The 24,547-nt window shown below is 36.6% G+C and overlaps 1 protein-coding gene across 1 annotated transcript in view; it reads right to left on the bottom strand.

Moving 5' to 3' along the window:
- ctnna2 (catenin alpha 2) overlaps positions 1–24,547 on the bottom strand; it is a 313,802-nt gene that overhangs the window by 48,999 nt on the left and 240,256 nt on the right. The window contains exons 10-12 of the mRNA XM_023333734.1: positions 5,462–5,554; positions 2,210–2,366; positions 1,380–1,580 (exon numbers count right to left, since the gene is read on the bottom strand). Of these exons, the coding sequence (XP_023189502.1) occupies positions 1,380–1,580; positions 2,210–2,366; positions 5,462–5,554 (451 nt within the window). The remainder of the gene's footprint in view (positions 1–1,379; positions 1,581–2,209; positions 2,367–5,461; positions 5,555–24,547) is intronic.

The raw sequence follows: 24,547 nt of genomic DNA, 5'->3' as shown, positions 1-24,547 counted from the left end.
GCATATAAATTGCAAAATCTCTCAAATAAGGTCCAAAGGAAGTTTATGAAAATCCTGTATTATATGTTTGTGATTTATAGAGAACAGACGGGGCTGGAGACGTAACAAAGCATACATACATCCTGATGAAGCTTAGGACCTTCACTTTTGAACCCTCGTATGAAAGAAAAACTAAGAAAGAACTAAGTAGTTCTTGATTCACTTAATTATATTGATTCAACTAATAAACTCTGGTTGGCGAGACTTAGTTAAATCATTTAGTGTTATGAATTGGCAAGTTATAAGAAACTTTTAGGTTGTCTGAATTCATCTGATTTTCTGCTTTTAAATCTTAACTAAACGTCTTTAAGGTTTATTCTACCCTTTTTTATAGCTTTATAGCTGTGTATTTTTTGTGCGGTGTTTGTTGCTGACTCTTGGTCAGGACTATCTTTAAAATGAGGTTTTTAATCTCAATGGGTTTTATCTTGGTAAAATAAAGGTAACATAAAAAAAAATTTCCACAACTCTACATTTCACAAAAGAGCACATAGATGCACCCGTTTGGCCACCCCTGATTACCATCATTCAAACTTAAAGGTTTCTTCAGTGATTGAGATTAGTGAACCAACTATTTAAAATTAATTTGAAAAAAAGAATCACTTAGTGCGCTGAAAGGTAAAACCATTCTGATTTAGCAGTTCTTATTTCCTCTGTTTTCCCATTTTGTTAAATTGGATACCAAAGATACAATTTTCCTTCCAGTAAGAGACGATATGTGAGGATAGAGGACACAATATTAGACTGCTCTTCAGTCAGAAATTCATCTGAACCTTTTATTGTGAGCAAAACATCAGTTAAATAAATATAATACTTAAACAATTCAAATCATCTTTTAATCTAAGTATTTACTTCATACAGAGGTTTCCACTGCTCAGTCTAAATGTGGTGAATTCTTAAAACAGAAATGTCTAGCTTAAAGTTCATTTTTCCACTTTACTTGTGACAGGAGGAATTTGTTCATTCTATCTTGCCTACCACAGAGATAAACTTTAGTCTTCTAAAATAAGCCCTGACGCTGCAGAGAGAGAGAAAAAAATAACTGACGAAAAATGGACAGGTGCCAGAACTGGTAGAGGGGTTCACAAGTGGTGTCCAGCTTTTGTGTTAGAGCCAAGACACTAATCATAAATGTGGGGAACTGAGCATTCAGCCAGAATTGAAAGCTACAGAAGATTTTAGAATATGAACCTCTGTGTGCCGTATTTGCCGTTAGACTACGGCATTTGCCAAATGATTCATGGTAAAATATGCATTTATAGTACATAACTCTATGACGAAGCGTGAAAATAATATGTTCAATTATGGCTTCTTATGCTACCCCACTGTTGTGCACTAACCAGTTTCTGACAGGAGCTTGATGGACTCCAGCACGCGCTCAGTGTAGACCCCAGGTTCGTAGTTTTCCATCTCAGCATTAATGATGTGGACCACACGGGCAGCTCGTCCACGAATGGCTCCAGCAGTTCGGTCGAGAGTGTCCACATCTCCCTCTTGCAGGGCAATTACACATTTGTTGACATCCTCAAGGATGTGATTCTCTGAAGAGAAAGAATGAAACTGGTTTGAATCAAACAAAAGAGACCATACATTCTTTTTTTTTTCTCCATAGAAACACAAATGCTGTCTGAGATCAAGATTACCATGAATTTTTTGGGACATGTCGGGACATGGCATTAACACTGCAACTGTGAAATGCAAGTTATGCCACACATATTCGCCCGTGTACTACTGAACTTCAGCTGCCCCGGTCTGTGACCCATAACTCTAAAAGGTTCTGTAAGCTCCTGGACAGTGAGATGCATTGAGTACAATGTCCAGGTGACATATGATGATTAGATGGCAAAATTCTTTTGGATTAATTTAGTTTCTTCTGTGATGTATTGTACTGTATATGCATGTATGCACAAAGTTATCAAGTAAAAATGACATAAAGCCTTCAGATTTGTCCATCATTGTTTTTAAAAAGCCGATCAAAGACAGAAAATATTTGGTTAAAGCAACCCCTCCGATCTAAATTCATTTATTTTTGGTTTACGTTGACGTAAGTAAAGAATGTCTGGCTTGTTGCGTCTATTTCTTAATGAGCAAAGTTTTGAAAATTGGTAGATCTTTTAAATCTTAATAAACTCCATACAACAATTTGGAAATAATATTTACTGCTCTTTACCTGACACAGAGAGAAAGTCGTCTACAGATGTGATGTCATCCACTGCTTCAGTCAGAATGCGTACTTGCTTCTCCCACTGGTCCTTGAACACGTCCATGTTGTCCTGGGCCACCTTGCTTTGGGGCCGCGCGGCCAGAGTGAGCGCAGCATTTATAACCTGGAAAGGAAGACAAATCATGTTGTAGTGCATTCCACATGCATATATATACGGCAAAAATAAAACAATTTGTGTATATTACCAGTTCTCTTTGATTTAGGACATGTCTTAATGCATTATTAAAAGTATGTCTTTTTTTGCTACAAAAAAAGCAGCATAAATAATAACCCTGCAGTGCTCCATTTGCAACTCACAATCCACCGTCCATTACTTAATAACAAAATAACCCTTAAATGTAGATAATGTGGAATTTGTGAGAATGTTGGACATGTACTGTATGTTAAAAAAAGAAAAAGAAAAACAAAACAGCACCGCTCCTATAGCCTCAACGTGTACACTTGCAGTATATTCAGCTCTGTTAAATTGGAAAATCTTGAACTGAAATATGGAGCTAAATCTTGCAACATTTTCTGCTCTCACCAACTCTAAATAGATGTCTTAGCCAACTTCGATTTAAGTATGGGAGCCCGAAGTGTCACAGTTGCATCTATATGACTTGTAAATTATAGGTAAAAGTAAAAACAGGTCAGTCATCTGAATAAACCCAAAGTGAGTGGCTTAAAAATATAATCCAGGATAATCATGGCTCAAAAGATTCAGATGAAGGTTAGAATACAGTTTTGTACAAAATAGATTTTAAGCCTCGCCACGTAAAAATTCATATATTCAATAGGATTTCTATTTTTTCCAGCAAACTGTCTTTTTTAATATTTTCTAAACCTGTGTGGAAAGAGGGGCACTGGCAGCATGAATGACAGCATTGTATATTCATAGAAAATTTACTGAGAATTGTTTTCAGCTCCACATTATAGTCAATACTGTAGTTACTATACTGCATTTAGTGGGACTGCATCAAGTTTAAGGGATATTCTTTGGTGTCTTTGATTTAAATTGTATGTTAAAAAAAACATTGGGCAAGGTAAGAACCGGTCTGGCCTTAAATATGTGGTAAAATAAAGAGTGATACTGTAAGCAAATGACTGAAAGGTTCTCAGTTGCTCTAAAATGAATACTAATAATGAATGTTGTCATATATTGTACCACTTTTAAATGTAGTCAAACATAAAGTAGTAGTCATTCACTCATTAAAAATCCTAAACTTTTTCAAATTTTATAGTATTGCTATCTGCTAATCTTGTGCTACCTAAAACGCTATTCTTTTTTATTTTTAAATTTTAATGACTAAACAAATTTAATCACAGTAAAGCTGTCATGCTGTCTTACAGCATGCACTCAAACCTGACATTCAGCAATACGCAACAATATTTAATTTTCATGTTGGAAAAATCTAAAATTGTTTAATAACAGAAAGAAATAATACATAGAAATTTAGATAACAAAATAATCAGCCAATCCTAAAGGAGATCTGACACTGCCATGTCAATCTGAGAAATGATTTTGGTGCAAAGAGCTGTGAAGGCTTCAGCACCTGACAAGGACTGCAGCCCATCTGCAAGGCCGTCTTCTGCCACAGAAAACAACTGCCTACATGGTATTTACTGTTTAAAAGTGATTTTCTCTGACAATTTCGAGACATGGCCTTGAATCCTCCCACTCATGCCTTAGGTCTGAAACTGCTGGGCTTCAGTGGAAGATGCAGGCGGGAGTAGGGAGGGGACTCCGGACTTGTGCTCCAAGAGACGAGATTCCTTCCTGACATTCTAACCAGCGCAAGGCATTGAAATTTGTTACAAATCTCTGTGAACTCCTCTGCCTTTTACTGGCTTAAAGTCTGAGTCCTTCACCAATAACTAATGCCGTGGTCCCCAACAACTCAATCCAACCTAAGTATTATACAAAACGTGGAGAGAATGATGCTGTATTCAAGAGAACTAGGAGATACAGGACAGATGATGCAATGTGTTCATTTAAAATGGGACTGACAACTGACTTGACTTGAATGTTATGTATTTTAAAAGACATGTGACAACCTCAGTTCAGGTTGTGGATTGCTACCAAAACTGTTTTAATCCCAAAACAAAACAAACAGTGAAGTACCATAAGATACTTTTTAAATTAATTGACAGATCAAACAAAGTGAGTATATCATATCATCACAGTGCACAAAATCTAATTGTTGTCAGTATTAAATAGTAAATTTTTCACACAGATTGACATAAATAACTTTTTTTTAGTTCCACCAAATCTTCAAAATCTTCCAAATAGCCTTTGTTTGGTTTATCTTGGTACCCCCAGGCAACCACAGTTTCCTTGAATAACACAAAGTAAATTGTCAGAATTGGTTACCTTTGTAAAGTTTAAGACTATTTTAACAGATAAAGAGAAAAGCTTAAAGAACTTATACTGTGACCTAATTTGCAGCACTATAACACTACAACTAAGAAACTGCAGAGAAATTGAATAATGATAAAAGAATTATGAGTCAGTAATTAACTAGCTAAGCTGTTAATTATTTTGTTTAGTGCTCTTCTGTATACCTTCTGTTTCAATTTATTTTAACGTAAACATTTTCTCTAGGATGTGGCAGCAGCTGAGTTTAAGACAGTGCTATATGTAGAAGAATAAGAAACTTGGGCTAAACTGACTCAGAACAGATGAGGGGGAAAAAATCACTCTTTGTTCCGCTTTCTCTTTGTTCCTCTTTCCCCAGTCACAAAGTCTGAGTCGATTATATTTTTTAATCCGTCTCTGTTGAGCGTGTCCAAGGAGTATCAGGAGAAAATTCTTTCCCAAGTTTTCAGAGTTAGTGGGTTATAGAGGGTGTACATAGCGGAAAATGAACGTTAAAGTCTGAATCTTAACTTCAGCTTTTCTTTATTTCCACTTTTCATTCTGCGTTGTGTCCCATGTGAAAAGGATTACCCTAAACCTGGGAAATAATGGACCAGTTTTAACATCATTGTTTGTCTGCATTCTGAGAAATGGTGCAACAAGCTCTTTCAATTCACTACTTGTAGATATTCGTTGAATTCTGCATACTATGATTTTTTTCTGCCATTTCAAGTTGTTCCATTTTATATATAAAAAGAACAAAGCTAATCTTTTGAGATCAGTTGAGTATGGCTAAAAACCAAAAAACAATGTTGGCCACACTATGTATCCAGCTTGCATTTAAACTTTTTCCAAGCATTTACCTGTGGACATAGGCTGTCGATTTGGGTGGCTGCCATCCGTACCAACTTCACACCCTCTTCATTGTTGGAAATGGAGCAAGCCAAGTTGGCCACCTGAATAAAGCAAGCAAGAAAAAAAAGACATGGTTACATTAAAATGAACTTGGAAACATCCGTTACTCTACAGTATAAATTAAGCTTAAAATTTAAATTGGAAAACAAATGACAAGTATAGGCAAACTAAAAAACACCAGATGTTTATAGCAGTAACAGAGCACTGCTCTTAGACTGCAGGTTTACTGGTGGTTCTGAGAGTTTATACAAGTAAAATTATAGGGCCGTGCTTTAGTTTTCAGGATTCTCCTGTGAAACCAGACTCCAGTATTAGTCTGTGTCTTTAAAGATTAGGCTTTAAACTTTCCTTTTTGATTAAGTTCTGCTTAAGAGTGACTTAGGTTATCCTGAAATATCTCTGTGGTTATGCTGCAATAGGTTTAGGCTCCTTGGAGACAAACTGACCCCTTTTCCACCTCACTCAGCTACATTCCTCTCCTTATTGCTGTTATTTCATCATTTAACTTAACACGCTCTGTTCTTCTTCTCTTCTTAGAAGCTACATGTACATCTAGTCTGGTCTGTTTAGCTGTGAGACCTTGCTGGAGTCGGGCACTGACTGAGCTACTGCAGCCAAAAACTTATAGATGATATACTTGGTGCTGTCTTTCACTGGTAACCATGTCTCTCCCTAAGATACAGCAATTGGATGAGCTTTTACTGTGACAAACTGTCTGTGCTCTCTTCCAACTTATAGAAAACTGTCTCAGACCTTATCTGCATAGCTCTGTTTCTTTCATCAACGAAGCCATGATAAAACATATTACCTCCATTAACTTTTAACTTTTCTGTTACATAAAAAGTATTTCTGAACTGTGATTCTCTCTCTGTGTGTGTGTGTGTGTGTGCATGCTCTGTCTTCTCAAACACCCAGTGGGTCATGCCAGATGGCCGTTCATACTAAGCCAGGTTCTACTGGAGGTTTCAATCTGTTAAGGGGAAGTTTTCTTTTGCTACATGCATGCTCAATAGAAGGGATTGCTGTAACTTCACCAACACATAGCAAGGGACTGACCGCTGTTCCCACATGCTCATCCAGGAAGAGTGAATGCTGAAAGTCAATGATCTGATGCAATCTGTTTGGTTCCCTTATTTACAAAACTTTTGAGCCAATTTGCATTTACATACCTGAAACAACTTCATAACACACAGTTTACAAGAGTCGTTTAATTTCTGATCTTTCTACTTTACTGTTGTAAACATTGACTGACAACAAACCATTTTTGAACTTTTTACTTAGTACAGGGAAATTATAAGAAAGAAGAAAGGATTGAACAGGTTGCAAGGAAATAACTGAATTTATTTGGATCCAAAATGACTTGATTCAAGCAACATGAACAGTGAAACCAGAAGTCATTAAGATAACATTTCCAACACTGCTCTGACGATAAGAAAGCATTTCTAAATAATTGAGGAGTTTTGTTAGTGCAGACAGGTTGCCTAATTTCGTAATTATGGTGCTAATTGGGTTTTATGAACAACAACAAAAAAAATATTTCTTTCTCTCTTAAAGAAGTTTACAGATACAATGTTTTCCATCAGACTGTTGACTTCCTGAAAATACATGTCAGCTTATCTGAGTTGATATTTTAATTCCTTAGTTAATTTTGGCACATTAACTAAACACAATATTTAACAGTTCACTTGCTTTAAACTGATTAAATGTGTTCCAGAGAATTTAAAGACTGTGTAACATGGACTCTGGATGCAATATACCATAAAGAGCTGGCTGGCTAAATTTACAAGCAAAGTATGTCAGAGGTGTAAAATGGAATATTTAAAATCACCACATTTGAATCATTCACTTTTTATGACAAACAACAAACACACATGTGCACGCAGCTCGTTTTCCTCATGGAGTTATTAAATTTCTCCACACCCTCACTGCAGCTCATTGCTAATTTTAATAACTTTAAAACCCTTCAAAACCCAAATCTCATTCCCAAACAAATCAGATTTCAGCATGAACCTTCGGGCTTTGAGACTGAGCTGAACAGACGTGTGCCTGTTGGCAGCGAAAGGTGCCAGTCTGCATTAGCACTTCTAGCACTCCTGTCACTGTTTGAGAGAAAGTGAGGTAAATCAAATTTGTTTTAGAGGACTCTTGCTTAGAGCTCTGTCTCTTTACTCGTGACAGCAATGAGCACATTGATGGATTACAGTCCTTTATGTGAAGCATGGTGTGTGCATGCAGGTGGGGGTGTATGCGTGGGCGTGAGTGTGTGAGTGCATGCCTGTGCTTAAAGTGGCGTTAGTGACAGAGTGGAAGTGTGTGATTGTGAGTTGGCGCCCCATAAATGTGAGTGGATGTTTGCATGGGATTTCTTTGAGAACCATAAAAAACATATTTTTCAACTTAAATGCTGTTGGTGATGTTATTATGGACTGAAGATTTTTAAATATTTTTTATTGTCTTTCCAAAGTGCATTTGAAATCAGGAAAATTTTGTGGATACTTGAAGTTGTTATCCACTAAAGAACTGCTAGAGCTTCTGTCGTTTTGGTGTTTTTCCTGGTATCTCATAGAAATAATAATCTTCTTTTGCCCAAAAATTCATATTTTATGAGCAAATATTATACCTTTATCTCTTTTTGCTAAGTATTACATCTTTAATGATGAATAAACACATTTTTGTTTGTGATGCAATTATTTTTGTTCTCATGCAACTTGGTGTAACTCTTGAACAAGTATCCTGAAATCACAATTAATATTTCCTTTGAAATAGTGTTTATGTTTTATTTTCTTGCACTTCCATTAAAAAGTGGAAAATAAAAAATAAAACTTCTATGCAAATTCACATTCATCGCTGATTCAATTAGAATACAACAGCTCCACTTAACCAGCAGAAATCACATCTTTCTTCTCTGACTTTATCCTCTTGACATGCTTTCCTGTCTCCAGCTTTGCTCAGCCCTCTGACTGCTGTTGCGTCTCAGAAGGCAAAAGGGGCAAAGGGCTCTCTGGATGCTGGAACCATGCCCAACAGACCCACTCCCACTCCCTGTTACCTAACACAGAGTACAAGGATGGGGTCAAAGATGCAAAATCTAGTCCAAACTACTAATTGCAATCATCTAAGGAAGCACTTCTCCTTTGGGTTTTAATTTCTTTCTGTTTTTTTTTCTGACAAGGGTGAGAAAAACCAAGACGGAAGGTCTGAGAGTACACCCTGCAAGACTAATGCTGATATGGTCAAAGATACTGGAGCCGAATAAGGAATTCAAAGAGGCAGATGGAAGAGTGCGTGTGTGTTTGTGTGAGTGTGAGAAAAGGAGGAACAGAGAGAGATCCCTGCTGAATGGCCATTCTTCATTTTAGCCTAGAACAAAGAACTATCGATTCTGTCCTTTAACTCTGCTGCGGATAATCACTTCAATTCTAATTTGATGACGGTTTCCATGGCACATGGAGAGATGAGTATTCTTACGTTAGTCATTTAAATCACTGAAATGGAGCCAAGTAACTGGAAGACGCTCAGACAATGTCGGCTTCTTTTCATTACTCCAGCTGGGGCGCGGTTAAATTGGACTTCTTATGTGTTATCTGGAGGCAAATATGATGGTAAGACGTCGAGTAACATCTTAAAGTGGTCTGTCTTGTTCTCGCTTCACAAGAAGCAAAGCTTACAATCGGCTGACCTCAATGTAATTTCAATAATTCGAGTACCTCCCTTCAAAGCACCAATTCTGCAGCCATTTCCAGCAGTTACACTAGAGAACCTTTAGAAATGGAACCAATCCAAAAGTTGGTGATAGCCAAGGTTCCAGGTTCAACAGTTTGTCGGAGAGGAAAGCAGGAAGTAGAACTTCACTTGAAAAATAATGTGAAAGAAAAATTCACTGAAGAGGACATTGATGGTTACTGTATGGTAAATCTATTATCTGTACTCTCAACTTGTTACTGGGAAGCTGTTTGTGAAGGGACATAAAATGCAGTGCATTATTCATTTTTCACTGAATACGGCTAGAGCATTGCTGCTTCTTTACCGTCTCTTAGCAGAACACCTAAATAGCAGAATACAGTTTGCAGGATGCAGGAACAAATACTGCAAGTATAGTAATAATTACCATGAAATAGTGACTACATACTTTGAACTAAATCTACGGAAAGTAATGCATTGTTGGGAAGTGAAACAAGAAGCATTGATGGTACTCGATATTACAAATAAAATCCTTGAATGTACATATGAGCTTTCTTTACATTGGCATCCTGAATAATAAAAACAATGCATTTAGTCATCAGATTCACTTATTTGTAAGTCCTTCTCAGAATAAATGCAGCTGTTTTGTAAAGGTTTCAGAGGTTCAGTTTGAGAACATTAGTGAGCAAATAACATCATGGAGACCAAGGGACGCAGCAGACTGATCAGGGTAACCCTGTTTTGTAAATAGGGTTACAAAATGATTTCATAATCTTTGAACATCTCACAGAACAGTATGTAATTCATAATATAAAAAAGAAAGGCGTGTGGCACAACTACAAATCTATCAAAGCATGGATGTAAACCTATGCCGATAGGCAGGGCAGGGGGAGAATTAATCAGAGATGCAACCAGGACTAGAAGAAAACTACTGATGAAATACAAGAAGTCATCTTTTCAATCTGTTACAAATTATGGAAAAAGCAAACATGGAAGAATGTGTACTGGTAAGATGAGACCACATTCACAACACTATGTCAAGTGGAAAGCTAACATTACCCTGAGCATGGAATCATCTCATGAAACATTGTTGTGGAAGCTACAGGGATGTATTTTCTCGAGGTTGAGCTACTTAGCAAAGAAATTGTGCTAATGTTGAAGACTATGCATGTGTAAACTTGGAAGATACCAAATAATACAACTGTTCCTGTAATTGCAGTGAAAGGTAATTTAACAAACTATTGCCTCAGTGGGAGGAACAGAAAGAATGGCAGACTTGTCAGAGATATGTTTATTAAAAACACAAAAACTGCCAAAACTACAATTTTGCTGTACAGTAAACCCTCGTTTTTCGTGAGCGTTGTGTTCCGAAAAGAACTCATGATAGGCGAAATCCGTGACGTAGTTACCTTTATTTTTTACAATTATTATACAGCATAATTAAATACTCTACATTGAAACCAAAGAACAAAACCTGTTTTCAAGTCCAAGCATTTTTAAAACAAGTATAACGCTTTCTTACAAATAACTACAGTAAAATAATCATTTTACTCATCAATACGAAGTACAGTAGGACAAATTGTGACTCGCGTATTTCACTGCTCCTCTGACTGTGACGCTGCGGCCTGTTTAGCCAATCAGGACGCAGAACACAATGCACTGTGAAAAAAAATTGCACAAAAAAATCCGCGAAGCGAGGCCGTGAAAGGTGAACCGCGTTATAGCGAGGGTTCACTGTACTCTGAGTTGGTCTAGTAATAAAATGAACTTGGTGGCTATAATATGATCACATTTGAAATAACTCTATCTGTATAGTAGTGCCAGCCCTTGCAGGAGCACTAGCATTTGTTTTAGTCAAATGCTGTTAGTTCCCAATGGCTTCAACTGTACATTCACTGTATGGACAGGAAGAGACTGAAGGTGGAGATGCATGACATTAGGTAACACATGCAGTCAAGGTTGTGTAAGGTTCAAGTCCATCGGGAATGCTAGGCAGCGGGAGCTCATGACCTGCTGTAAATGACTGTGAACCACAACTTTGAAAATCAATCCCCATTAAAGAGTGAAGTGCTTATTGCCTTGGGAGGAATGCCCACCGGGCTTGCTGCGACATCAAAGCAATGCCAAACCTTCTGGCATATTAAAACAAGAAAAGTGTGAAAAAACAAGAACAAAGGCAATGGATTTCCAACCATGTTCAGCCTGATAATAGCTGAAGGGCTCACTCCACACTTAAAACGTGTTCTGATAAACATTACCCTTTCTAATTTTAAGTTTTCACTTTAAAAAAAAACCATATAAACTTGCTTAAAGAGAGCGCAAACCTTTGAGTGACACCTCGTTGATATCAATGTGTCACAATACATTGTGAAATAATATTACATGCAGTATTCTGAGCCGAATCATTCATAGCAGCAAAACTGTTTCACCTAAATCCAAGTTGTGAGGCTAGAACACAAAGAGTGAGTCACTATGATTACAGACTGCTGTTTAAATTCTCCCTTTGCTACCTTGTTCTGTCAACCCACACATAACCAGCTAAAAGACAAAGTGGACCTAAATTGCGAGTGACTCTAATGCACTTAGAGGTTCTCTACACTTCTTAAGTTGGCATGGAAATGAGCTTAAGTTGCTGTTTACGAACTGACTGTTTACAAAGTGACAGGTTCATAGTACTGCCCGACCCTCCTTCATGAACAGTCTCTGCAGCTTACCCCCTGGTTCAGTGTTGAAAGCTGACGGCAGCTGGAGGTTTCAACTCAAACAGAATGTCAGATGAATCTCTAATGCCAATAATGCCACACTTTCAGTTTATAAATCTTTATTTTTCTTTATAATCCCAGGTAACAAAAATTAACATCCATTCCATTTAAAATGCCAAGAGTTTTGACACAAAAAATATTACTTAAATTATTCTTAAAGATAAATAATTCAGGACACTGTTAATGTGACCCATAACCTGCACACAAAATTGTAATTGATGACTTGCTGAGTTACACATCACATTAAAACTATATGCTAAAGTCAGTACACACCTGCCATAAGTTACAGTCCCTCTAGTCAACAACAAACATTGTTTTGTTCCTATAGTAGCTTTTTTTCTGACATTTTCTTTGGCATATGTGGCTTGGAGAGAGATTCTAAGGGATCTAATAGTCTAAAGGTAAAATTATAACACTGCACCTCCCAGTAAAGCATTGTGGTGTGCAATGCATAGGAAATATCTTTGAAATCTGTCCAATTAGGAAGATCTGTCCAATCCTTCCAGTTAGACAGGATTGGACAATCCTGTCCCTTGCAAAGGCAGAGGGGACAGATGCACCAGGCTGATGGACTCCTAATCAGAGTGGTGTGATAAAAGTAAAAAGTACTTTGACAACATATTAGTTTGAGGGTAAGCACACTTGTACATTCAGATTAAGATAGAATAAAGGTGGAAAGAGTTCTGAAATGTTGGTCTTGTTGGTAATGTTGGTACGTTAAAAAATCTGACATTTTACCTGGAGCATGTAGACTTTTTATTCACTGTAACTCTTCTTCACATAAAATAAATACAGTAAAATAATAAAAATTAAACAGAGAGGCATCATGGCAGTACCATGAACAACCGTAAAAATGAAGTACAGAGGAGTAACACTAACTACTATTTATTACTGCAAGAACAGTCCTCCTTAGTGCATTACTTTCTGATGCAAAACTGTAATGTCCCAAGGTTAAGACACTCACAATGACCCGTCGATGGAAACATAGTAGTTCAATGACCCGATTCTATACGGTCAATGACTCCTTAACAAAGCTCCTACCAGGTCAGCACAAGCAATTGTACAGGTCCCCTGTGACTAACCCTTTACAACAGGACCATTTAACTGAGGTGGAGATGCACAATGGGAGCACACTAGCAGTTATGTAAATGAAACAGCCCTCTCTTTTCCACACACTGATAGTTACATGCCATAACGTTCTATCACACAGATGACTTCCATGTTAATTACCTTGCAATGTGTTTAAAGTTATTTCTCAGTGCATTAGATTATTAAAGTCATCTTTTGACAGCATTGCTTTTAACAGAGCGCTTAAGTGTTCAGCTTCTGTCCTCTTTGTGATCACATAAGGATTTTGAGTCCAGACCTTATATTAATGTTTTAGGCTTTTCATTTTATGATCAATGGACTTGATGACGGTTTCCATGGCACATGGAGAGATGAGTATTCTTTCAACTTGCTGCAGCTGATGATATTTGCCAGAGGAGACATGGTTGAGTGCTAGGCTAATGCTAGCTGACATTGTCACTGATTTGATAAGGTAAGATAAAAATGTATGCTTTCAGTATATTTTGTTACAGCTAGCTCCAGAAAATCATATGCAAACAAAAACTTGCAGAAAAAATTACCATTCTTTATAAGTAAGTGCTTTATTAGATAGGAAACTCAAACAGTGTTAAGGGTGTACAAAAGACATAGACTGTCTGGATGGATATTTTGTAAGATTGAGATGTTTTTCTTTCTTTGAACCTCATTAATTCAGTTTTGGGTAAAGATTAGAAATACATATTTAAACAAAAATACATTTTAAAAAACTTAGAATTGTGTTTAAATGTGAGAGATACCTAGAGATTTTTAAATCTGATTAATTGGTCCACACATACTCCAGGTTTCTGTGATAGAAGTCAGAACACTGGTGGACCTTTTTTGAGTTATGTAATACAAAGGTAAACAGTGTCACAGTGTTACATTTGTTTTGGAGGAATTATTGGTCAGACATTACTTTAAGGATTTTCTTATTTTGAATTATTATTATTATTCCCACCTGCTGGCACAAAGTGTTTTTTTAGTAGAGCAAGTTTTACAACAATTTTACTTAAATTCTTTTCAGGTTTTCCCTCATCAATATAATCAAATGGCACTGTTTAAAATAAATACAAAAAAACATCTTCTGTAAAGCTGTATATAAACTTCATTGATTGAAGAACACCTTTCATTTCCAAATTCAGTAAGAAAAAAAAATCCAGGTATGAATACAAAATAAAAACAACAATAAAAAGCTTCAGTTTATAACGTAAATATCCACTTCAAGGCAGCAGTCCAACACAACAAGAACCCAAACAAGAATTGAGCTAAACAAAATTAAAGACCATCAATCAACTGACCTCTTTTATTCTTACCACATAAAGCTAATGACTTCCTGTGGACCAAAAAGCAAAGCTGAAAGTTTCAGTTGATTAAAACCATTCACACAATGAGGACTTCTCTTTTTCTTTCAAACATCCTGTGTTTGAAAGAAACACAGGATGTTTCTTTCAACATCCTGTGTTTGACTATAAAGTTCAAAACAAATTTTATTGTAACCTTTAAAAAACTGCGTAGTCAGTGAAAGAATCCATATGAGAAATAATAACTATTTGATTGAATGGTTGCAATTTGCCTTGTAAAGAAAGAGAAGATGTATTAGCAGTATGTATTATTTTCCCTTTAACTGCCAGAGCGCTGAAAATATCAAAGAGGAATCTTTTTTTTTTTCTATTGAATTACCAAAATAGAAGCATGTTGACTTTTCTTTTTTGAAAGACTATATGATTTTCAATCAAAAGCTGTGGTTGGCTGCAGTAGAAAACAGCCACCAAATTCACATCACAGTCTCCTTGACAACCATGACTGAGCTTGAATACAACTCTGACAGTGTGATTTACAGTGGTCGTTTCTCTAGAGTCACAGCTAAGGTTTGACTACTGCTAAAATCATGGCTGGCTTCTCGATAAACATGATAACTTGCTGTAAACTCCTGGGGATGTGAAGTCGTGCTGCCAGCTAGGTTGGAAACAAGCACAGGGGGTGGATGACAACGCAGACAAGTACATACAACTGTGCACATGGCTGCAGATGTAGATACACACTTCAAAGAGGAGTAGTACAGGCAACTGATGTAATACAAAAGAAGACGATGGCAATCTGTTTTGTAGGAGGCTTGTTCATTCCTTTATAAATGTCAAGGAGCAAAGGGATTTTTATGCAGCCACATATGCAGAGACTTGAAAATGTGATTCATATTTACACCAAAATTTGAATGCAGGAGAATGGAGAGAATGGGCACCTAGAGATAAATATCCACAATATAAAGTTTTATTGAGCTCAACAAGGGACAGAGATAGGTAATTGAAAGCAATATAAACAAATCAAATAATGTGCCAGGACATGGTGCAGAGGAGTGTCTCGCTGTTCAGCTTCGGTTTAAAGTCCCGGATATTGGATTATCTTGTTCACGTGGCTGTGAATGACGGTGCATTAAAGAGAGAAAGGAGAGGAGAACAAATGGCTGACTCACTTTGCCCAAGGCACAGGACAACTATAGTGTTCACACTTTGTATTGGCTGGGGTGTCTCGTTGCTTTGCTGTGCTTACATCTTAAGTAGTAAGGACAAAGTAGACTAGTTTTGGCTCCCTTTGCTATGAACATTTAATGGTAAGTGGGGGGGCAAAGGAGTTACAGGACCCTACATGAAGAAAGAATATGTTTTATTTAATTTGGTACTACTGTGGCTTTTTAATGTTACAATCCTTTTTGACTTTTGTTGAAGTTAGTACTGTAGTTGGAGGGGACAAGCAGCCTCTCTCACAGGTCTTTTCCACACCCACCCAAAAACACAGCTAAGCTTTTTTTTCAACTGAAATATTGATTTTTCTACGCTTTGCCCCCGCTCTCTTCCACCCACCCTCATCTCCCAGGAGTGCTGGCCAAGCAGTGGAGCTTGGCACCAAAACATAATTATGAAAATGGACCTCTGGGTTCTTTCTTTTAATCTATCTGTCCCTTTGCAACAGAAGTTATTTAAAACTGTTTCAGGAGAATTGAAATGTTTAACCCACTTTACTGTAAAGGGTAGTTTACATATTGGCGCTACAAGATCAGTTACAGTCAAACTTTCATGGAAAAGCTATTTTATTTCATTTCGATACTTAAACTTATATATGTGTTGGTGTAGATTCATTGGACACAGTTATAAATATTTCAAGTTTTCTGTGTTTTCAAAACACTGTTCAGTTAAGATGATTTTAGCTTACAGCGAATGAAAAGCCAAATCTTTTGAGTTCCTCAGAAAATTACAATAGCACAAAACATAACTTTTTTTTTTTTTTTACAGACTGTTGGCATATTGAAAATTGTGTCCAGTAGAGTGTATGTACTTAATTCTTTGCCAGGCTTATTTTACATGAATTACTGCATCATTGTGACCAGCTAAGGAAGCATTGTTGGCTTTGGTGTTTCTCGTCTTCATCTTGGCAATAATTCATAGATCATAAGTTGTCTTCAGGTCAGATCAGATTGCTGGCCAAACAAGTCCTGCTGGAGAATGAACTGGCATCTTCATAAAGCTTGAGAGCAGGAAAATGGACTGGACTTATATAGTACTTTTCCAATCATACTGACCACTAGAGCCACATTTGCACTCACAAATACGCTCTCTGATATGCAGGCAATTTGGGGTAAAGTGCTTTGCCTCAGGGCACATTGACATGTGACAGAAAGAAGCTGGAATCAAACTTACAACCTGCCAATTGCAAAATGACCCACAGATCCCCAGAACTATGTTTGACTTGCTCTAAAATGTTTTCGTGAACAGCTGACTTTAGATTTGATAAAAGAGAGAACCAACATGGCTCTCCAAATCATCACTGATTATGAAAACCTCACACCAGACCTCAACATCTTGCATTTAATGCCCCTCCACTCTTATATAGGCTCCTATACTGTGATTTCCAAATGGCATGTAAAATCTACCTCCATCTGAAAGTGGACCACAGTAGCCCACGTCTTAGGTGCGTCTATATGTAGTGGTTCACACATGACTGCAGCCACAGTCCAAGCATTCCGAATCTTTTCCAAATTCTTTAACATACTTTGTTTCAGATCCTCTCAAGGCAGCAGGTACTCCTGTTTCTCACACACCTTTTTGGATGTTCACTGTGTGAACATCCAGCTTCTTTAGAAATTATATTTTGTGGCTTGTCCTTTTTGAAAAGGGGTTCACTCATTATCTTCTGGATAACTTTCAGCTGAGCAGTCATCTTAATGTTCTGTGAAACTAAATTTTGGGTTTTGGTTAGTCATCAAAATTATTCAAAACAAACTCTTGAAATAGATCACTGTGTAATAAAGTTTTATTTTTTGAATTGAATGAGAAAAATTAATCATTTTTAAAACAAATTAATTGACATGTACCTGTGTAAGATGTCACCTGCTTTGGCACAAAAATGTTGGAAAACTTTTCATATTATACATACTTTTTCTACAGGTAGTGCATAGTGACATCTTACTATGAAGACGACATTTACACACTCCCCAGTTTCCATCATACACTGAATTCCATGATAAAATAAAAACAGACAGAAGCATCTGCTTTCTCTCTAACTTACAGTTCAATGATGTGTAATACCTAAAACATCCTACTAAAATTATGCCCACTCTCACAAGAATAAACTATGGAATATGTGCGACAACCATTTTAAATAGGCTTATCTAGCCAGCTCCAGCTTAAATTCCATGTGGAAACATTCGGTTTGTCTCAATGCCTACACAGTGGCTGAACACTGATTAGGTTGGTCAGAGGCCATCATAAAAGTCATTATTTCTGACTTTTGTGAGCGAGCATGTTCATATTACCTTTCACCCACTGGATTAAAAGCACGGTATCTTCTTTCAAACAAGACCAGATTTTAAGTTGATCTAAAGGATCTATAACAGCAAGGTCCTATCTCAGACAAAATGTGAGCACAGCAAGACCTTGACATTTCTCCACATCACATCCCTTGGCCTTCTCACATCTATCTTAGGCACAAGAAGAGCATGATTAGTCCTGTTGGATAATAGATGCACGCAATGGTAAAGGTCAGCAGTTGTCATTCAGTAATGCCTCAACCTTTATATTGGGGAATGGCTGAAAAGAGATTATGATTCATAAGAATCAATAATTACTCATTCTATATCATGTTCATGAAACGTGTTCTTGAAAAATGTAAACAAGTCAGCTTAGAGGTCAGAAAATATCTTAATGTCCTTTCAGTTGATTGAACTCGCAATTAAAAAATAAATAATAATAAGGTTGTTGATTTTACTGTACAATTTTTAACTAAAAATAGAATGACTCCTTTATGTTGTATCAGAGGGAGGAATTTACTTTCTGGGTTAAAGCTTAATCTTAACTTGCATGTGAAAATATCACTGTGATTCTAGTGCTTTTAAATAAAGTATTGTGTGATTATCTCTCAGGTAAAAAATAGAGGCGTAAAGACATTAAAGGCCATCATGGTAATGGCTGTTTGCAGAGTGAACAGCACAGTTAACAGAATTAAATTAACTATCATCCATTACTGTTCAGTAATTACCACCACAAGTACACTAAAGTGTTCTTTATTAAATGTTAAAATGATAACATATGAAGAATAAACAATAAAAAAAGAAAGAAAAAAAGCAAAACAAGTAAGGTCCAGGAATTTTGATTGTAAGATTGTGTATTTCTACTTATGGCTTCACACAGAGAGAGTACTGGTCATATTCAGTTGAACAAGGTCACCATGAAGGAAAGGATTTTATTGGTACTTATTTAATCAAAGTATAACTGTAATCAGGTGGCATGAATTAGTCACCAAAATAATTCTCAAAAAAAAAAGCAACGAAAACAGCAACAAAACAAAAAAAACACTTTTCCAATCAGCAGAATATCTCATTAAGTATTTATTTTTTAGCCTGGGCTACCAACTGACATGATTTTTGTCATTTTCTTTGTAAACTATGAATTATATGTAATTAGGCTTTTGCAAGAACATTGTGTGACTATTATTCCTTGTATAATAGTGTCTGAGCCCTCATCATGTTCAATTTACCTGGTAATCTTTAATTAGCAAGGCAAAGTTCACCCTGCAACATTTTGTGTTATTTCCACACTGAAAACAGGGACACTGAGTCACCATTCAGTCTCACAGCTGCTGCCTGTATGGGTGCTGTTGCTCCGCAGTGTAATTAGTTGTTTACCTGAGAATTAAATCTGTTTTATTCATCCTTGCACATAAACAAAATAAACCTCCTACAGGCCTTTCTGAATCATGGGAACATGTTCTGAACAGCTCTGTTGTCAAGCAGTCTACATGATGTACACTGAAGGTGGCAGTAACACCTTCTGCATGTTTTACCACCAAAACGTTACACTGAGGGCACTCTAATTTGCTTGCACTGAGGAAATTATTTGGGGTTTGGATTGGTTGTCGAAGAGTATTTATTTTGGCACAGGAACAAGGAAAACACCTGCTGGGTAAAACAAAAAAAAAACATAAAAAAGTTCACAAATGTGTTATTACCATTGATATATACCTTTGAACAACATGAATCTCCCAGTTATCAGTGTTAATTTACCTCATTTGTGTGATTTATAAATAATATTGCGGCCATTAGGAGCCCTGCATCTTACAAACTGTTGAAATAATATACGTATATAATATTATAATATACTGTATATATATATATATATATATATATATACAGTACAGACCAAAAGTTTGGACACACCTTTTAATTCAATGAGTTTCCTTTATTTTGATGACTATTGACATTGTAGATTCACACTGAAAGCATCAAAACTATGAATAACACATGTGGAAATATGCACTAAACAAAAAAGTGTAAATAACTGAAAATACCCCTTATATTCTAGTTTCTTCAAAGTAGCAACCTTTTGCTGTGATTACTGCTTTGCACACACTCTGCATTTTCTTGATGAGCTTCAAGAGGTAGTCACCTGAAATGGTTTTCACTTCATAGGTGTGCCCTGTCAGGTTAATAAGTGGGATTTCTTGCCTTATAAATAGTCATGAAAATAAAGAAAACCCATTTTAATTAGAAGGTGTGTCCAAACTTTTGGTCTGTACTGTATATATATTCTCAATAACACAGATTCTAATTTGAACTCTGAGCTTTTCCTAATCCTGTATTAATATTTCCAAATACTTTAGGTTTCATGACAGAAAGTGGCTGAAATCCTAAAAGGAAAAAAGGGAACAATCTTCTTCTGTTCAGTCTTCCAGTTTTCTGATAAGTCTATGCAAAATCTGCAGACATGGATTGATTTTATTGATGTCGTTGCAGATACAGTTTTAGAATTTTTGTTTCGTTTCGTTCAGTGAGCTTTCCTCTGACTTCATATGAAGCACCTCACTGATCCTGCAAATACAGTGAACCCTCACTATATCGCGGTTCACATTTCGCGGTCTCGCTGCTTCGCGGATTTGCATCGTGCATTGTGTTCTGCATTCTGATTGGCTAAACAGTCTCTCCGCTTCTTCTCTACCTGTGTGTCAATAACTTTGCGGGTAATATGTACATGTACGTAAAACAGCTTGCCAAATTTAAGTTAGCAAATTCTCTTGCAATTTCAAGTTTCTGTAAAACCCATAATGTCGACAAAATGTTCTGCACCGACAAAGGCATTTGCGGTCGGGAAGGCAGAGGAAGATGGTCACTGTCGCAGAACCTTTTATAAGAACCTTTTTGCCCAGAAGAAAAAAGAGCAACAACAGCTACCAATAACTATGTTCTTATCCCGAACAAACACACCTGCACCGCGGGCTTTAGAAGACAAAAACGCGACAGAGCGGAGTCAGGAGGAGCAGTGAAATACAGGTGAATCACTATTTGTCCAACTGCACTTTGGTTTTTGTTTCATAATCATTTTTTTCCCATTCTAATCCAATGACTCGGGTCGTGGTGGGGCGGTGCTGATCTCCGCAATTTGAAGCCTTCAGTTCGTATTGATGATTAAAATTATTATTTTTCAGTATAGTAGTTATTTGTAAAAAAAACAACAAAAAAAAACGTTTATACAGTAATTTTATTTGTTAAAAAATGCTTGGCCCTGTAAAAAAGGTTTTGTTCTTTGTTTTAAATGTATTATGGAGTATTTGATTGTATAATAATTGTAAAAAAAAAAAAGGTTCCTACTTCGCGGATTTCGCTGATCGCAGGTTCTTTTTGGAACATAACCCCCGCGAAAAACGAGGGTTCACTGTATCTAATGTAGTCTTTCATTCACACTAACACCTTCCATGTTGTTATGTTGTCAGCATGATCTGCAACTAATAACATGACGCATTCACTGATCAAAACAAAAATCATATATTTTGGACTCCAACTAGGCCATCATTTCTTAGAGAAAATCAAACTGACAGCTGTCTTTCTGTGCTGCCACATTTGGCCATCGGGTTTATTAATGTTAATTGTTGGCTGATAAATAACTCACTTATATTACTCATTAACTATTTTAGAAAATGTAATGATCAATTTGCTGTTCACTGATAATTTACCAACCTATAATAAATCATTACGTTATTATATGTTACAAAACTGTCTACTATTCTGTCTAAATTTCTTCTACTGTAAGTGTTTGTGTTTTCAGTTCACACACTTATTATTAGATGACTGGAGATCTCATAACCTCTGTGTTCCTCCCACAGCTCAGATCAAATTTCAGCTATGACCTATCATCAAAAGGTTCAATTTTCTGACACTGCTGGGCAGTCAATATACTCACATGATATAGAGAAGGGACTAAGGTCTTACGACTTAAGTCTCTTGAAAAAGGCATTTAAACCCTAAAAGTGTCTGTGCACACAATAACGGATTGAGTTTTCCACTAGTATATCTCATCATATGTAATCACATATTACAGTGGAGTGTTGGTGTCTGAGTTGTGTGTATAAAAGTCATGTATCCTTCACTGCTGTACTCATTTCATAAAGTAGGTAGTGTTTGAGCAACACAAAAGGCCTTGATTTTTGACAAAGCAACACAAGAAGCACCTCAACCACACTTAGCATCAAAATGTCTGCATTTTCTGATTTACATTGTTGGACAAACACTCCAGTGTTACCCCCACAGCAAATAACAGCTACATTGTTAACATTTAAAAAGCAGTCACTGAAAAATTTATGAGCAACAATGTATCACTTAGATGTGCCAAGCAACCAGGCAGATAATCATATCATTTCAGCAGTTCTGTGAATACATATGGGGTTGTTTGCTAAGCTGATAGCACCTAGTTGTGCATGTTTTAAATGTGCACGTAGCTCACAGATGTACCTAAAATATCAGTGTCTCCATTGTGCCGAGCGCTCATCAGAGCTAGCGATTCATCAGAAGCGGAAAACCTTTGCCACCCAGATGACATTGACTTTTGCCGTAATTGGCTGGAAATGGTACAGCAAAGGAGCTTGGAATTATTTGCCATGGTAACCATTGTCTTTGTTCTTCAGCTAATACTGTTGTTGAACTCTTGGCAAGTTTTCGTTTCATTGCTTTCCCACTTTTTGGAATTAATTCACTAGAGCAAGAACTCAATATCAAACTGTGTGTATTAATACAAATTTTAATGCTGTGAGTAGCAAAACATTAAGAATGTTTTGTGTAGATGTTCATTCAGAAGTACATTAATTAAAAATACTGTGCTGCTTAATGAAGATTTTACATATTATTTAAAGGAAGGAACATTGCATTTACTCAAGTAATAAATATTTTAGTGTTAAACAAAATTTTATTATCCAATTTTAAAAGAGGTATGAATAGCAATTATGTTACATAATAGACTGAATATTAACTTGCATAAAGACTTAAGACCTTTTTTGCTTTGCTATGCATCATAAAATCCATTTAGTCGTTTCTCCTCAAAGTTCTTTTTTACTATCTGCAAATAAATGTATAAATAAATTATTAAACAGCTATATGACAGAAAGTAGGACAGTGATCTTGAGAGAACAGAGCAATAAATATAAAGTACCCTGGCATCAAAACCTTGTCCAAAGCAATTTCAGACCTTGTGAATGTTTTCATATCAATATGCTAACCAGCTGAAAGATACTTGTAAGAATAGTCTCAGAAAAAACATCATTAGCTAGTTCAGAAGTGACCAATCCAAAGCCTACACTGAACATCCTTTCATAAAATCCCATGTATTCACCTTCATAGTTGTCAGGTTCAATGAACCTGAGCACCCACTAGAAAAGAAGAGAAAGACAATTGATATAGATTTTATACTCGAACGGAGAGCGAGGCCAAAGACATCCCCATCTTAGTCTTTGAACCCACTTAAAGTTTCTTTTTCCCACTCTTATTTTTATTTTCCTGAGGGCTTTCCCTTGTTACATAGATGTTGACTACTTGGGGGAGGGGCAAACCCAGTTGCCAACACACAGTCATAAATCGTTTCTAATACAATGAAGTCTCCTTTCTATCTGTATGTGAGGTTCTCAATTTCAGTTCCCGTATCTCTGGGTGTCAAACTTCGACCATTAGCCTTTGGGTGTTTCCTGCCAGGTCAGTTCTCAGTTTGACATGCTTATCGCTTCCTGCAGACATCTCTCACAAGGCACACATTCCAGAAACAGATATAAAATCTAACAGTCCTTAAATATAATGATTAGTATTTATATAGGTTTTTATTTTAATTCTATCAATAGCCCTTGAACTTTCAGAGTTTGTCACATTTCAACCATAAAATTCTGTGTATTTAGAGAATCTGATTTCATATAAATGCATAGCAGTACTTTGTAAAGTAGAAGGAAAAAGGAAAACACCCATCAATGCACTCTTAATTCCCATTTATCAATGCAGTGGGGTCTGATGACTATATCCAGCAGTCACTGCATGAGAGGTAAGGTAAGGCAAGGCAACTTTATTTATATAGCACCTTTATATATAGAGGTGGGGTGGATCCGGACAGGCTGACAACTAATCAGGGGGCAACACAGAGACAAAGAACAAAAAGCAAGCATGGACACACACAGAACCTTAGGGGTGAATTTAAACCAATTAATCTAAAAGTAATGTCTAGGATAGTGGGAGAAAGCCATGGAAGGAGGTGTGCCATCCATTTGTTTTCTCCCCTGAGCCAACATTTTGTAAAACCACCTTTTGTTGCAGTTATAGCTGAATGTTTTTTGGGGTATGTTGCAACCAGCTCCAGTAGATCTTAAGACAGACGATTTTGACTTTTTTTGTGTGTGAGATAGCTCAAGTACACCCCGATCAGACGAAGAGTGTCTCTGAACATTGGTTATAAAGTGTGTTTGCAGAATCTAAAATAGATTTAGGACTGGGCTTTGAGTAAGCAGATACAACACATAATGACACTTTCATCTGGTCTAGCTGTATGTTTAAGATCCAGAGGAAGGTGAGCGGCTCCCCAGCCAATAGTCTTTTGCAGCCGCTAACAAGTTTTCTCAAAGGTTGATTTAAAAGCATAAACATTACAACACCCCCTAACCCTGCAAAGCTGGCTTGCTTGTATAGAAGTCATCTGACACAAGCCTGTGAGTATC

This window comes from Xiphophorus maculatus, chromosome 5 (genome assembly GCF_002775205.1).
Source record: "Xiphophorus maculatus strain JP 163 A chromosome 5, X_maculatus-5.0-male, whole genome shotgun sequence".
Classification (NCBI taxonomy): Eukaryota; Metazoa; Chordata; class Actinopteri; order Cyprinodontiformes; family Poeciliidae; genus Xiphophorus; species Xiphophorus maculatus.
The sequence above is the reverse complement of the archived record's forward strand: the minus strand, read 5'-3'. Positions and strand labels throughout refer to the sequence as shown.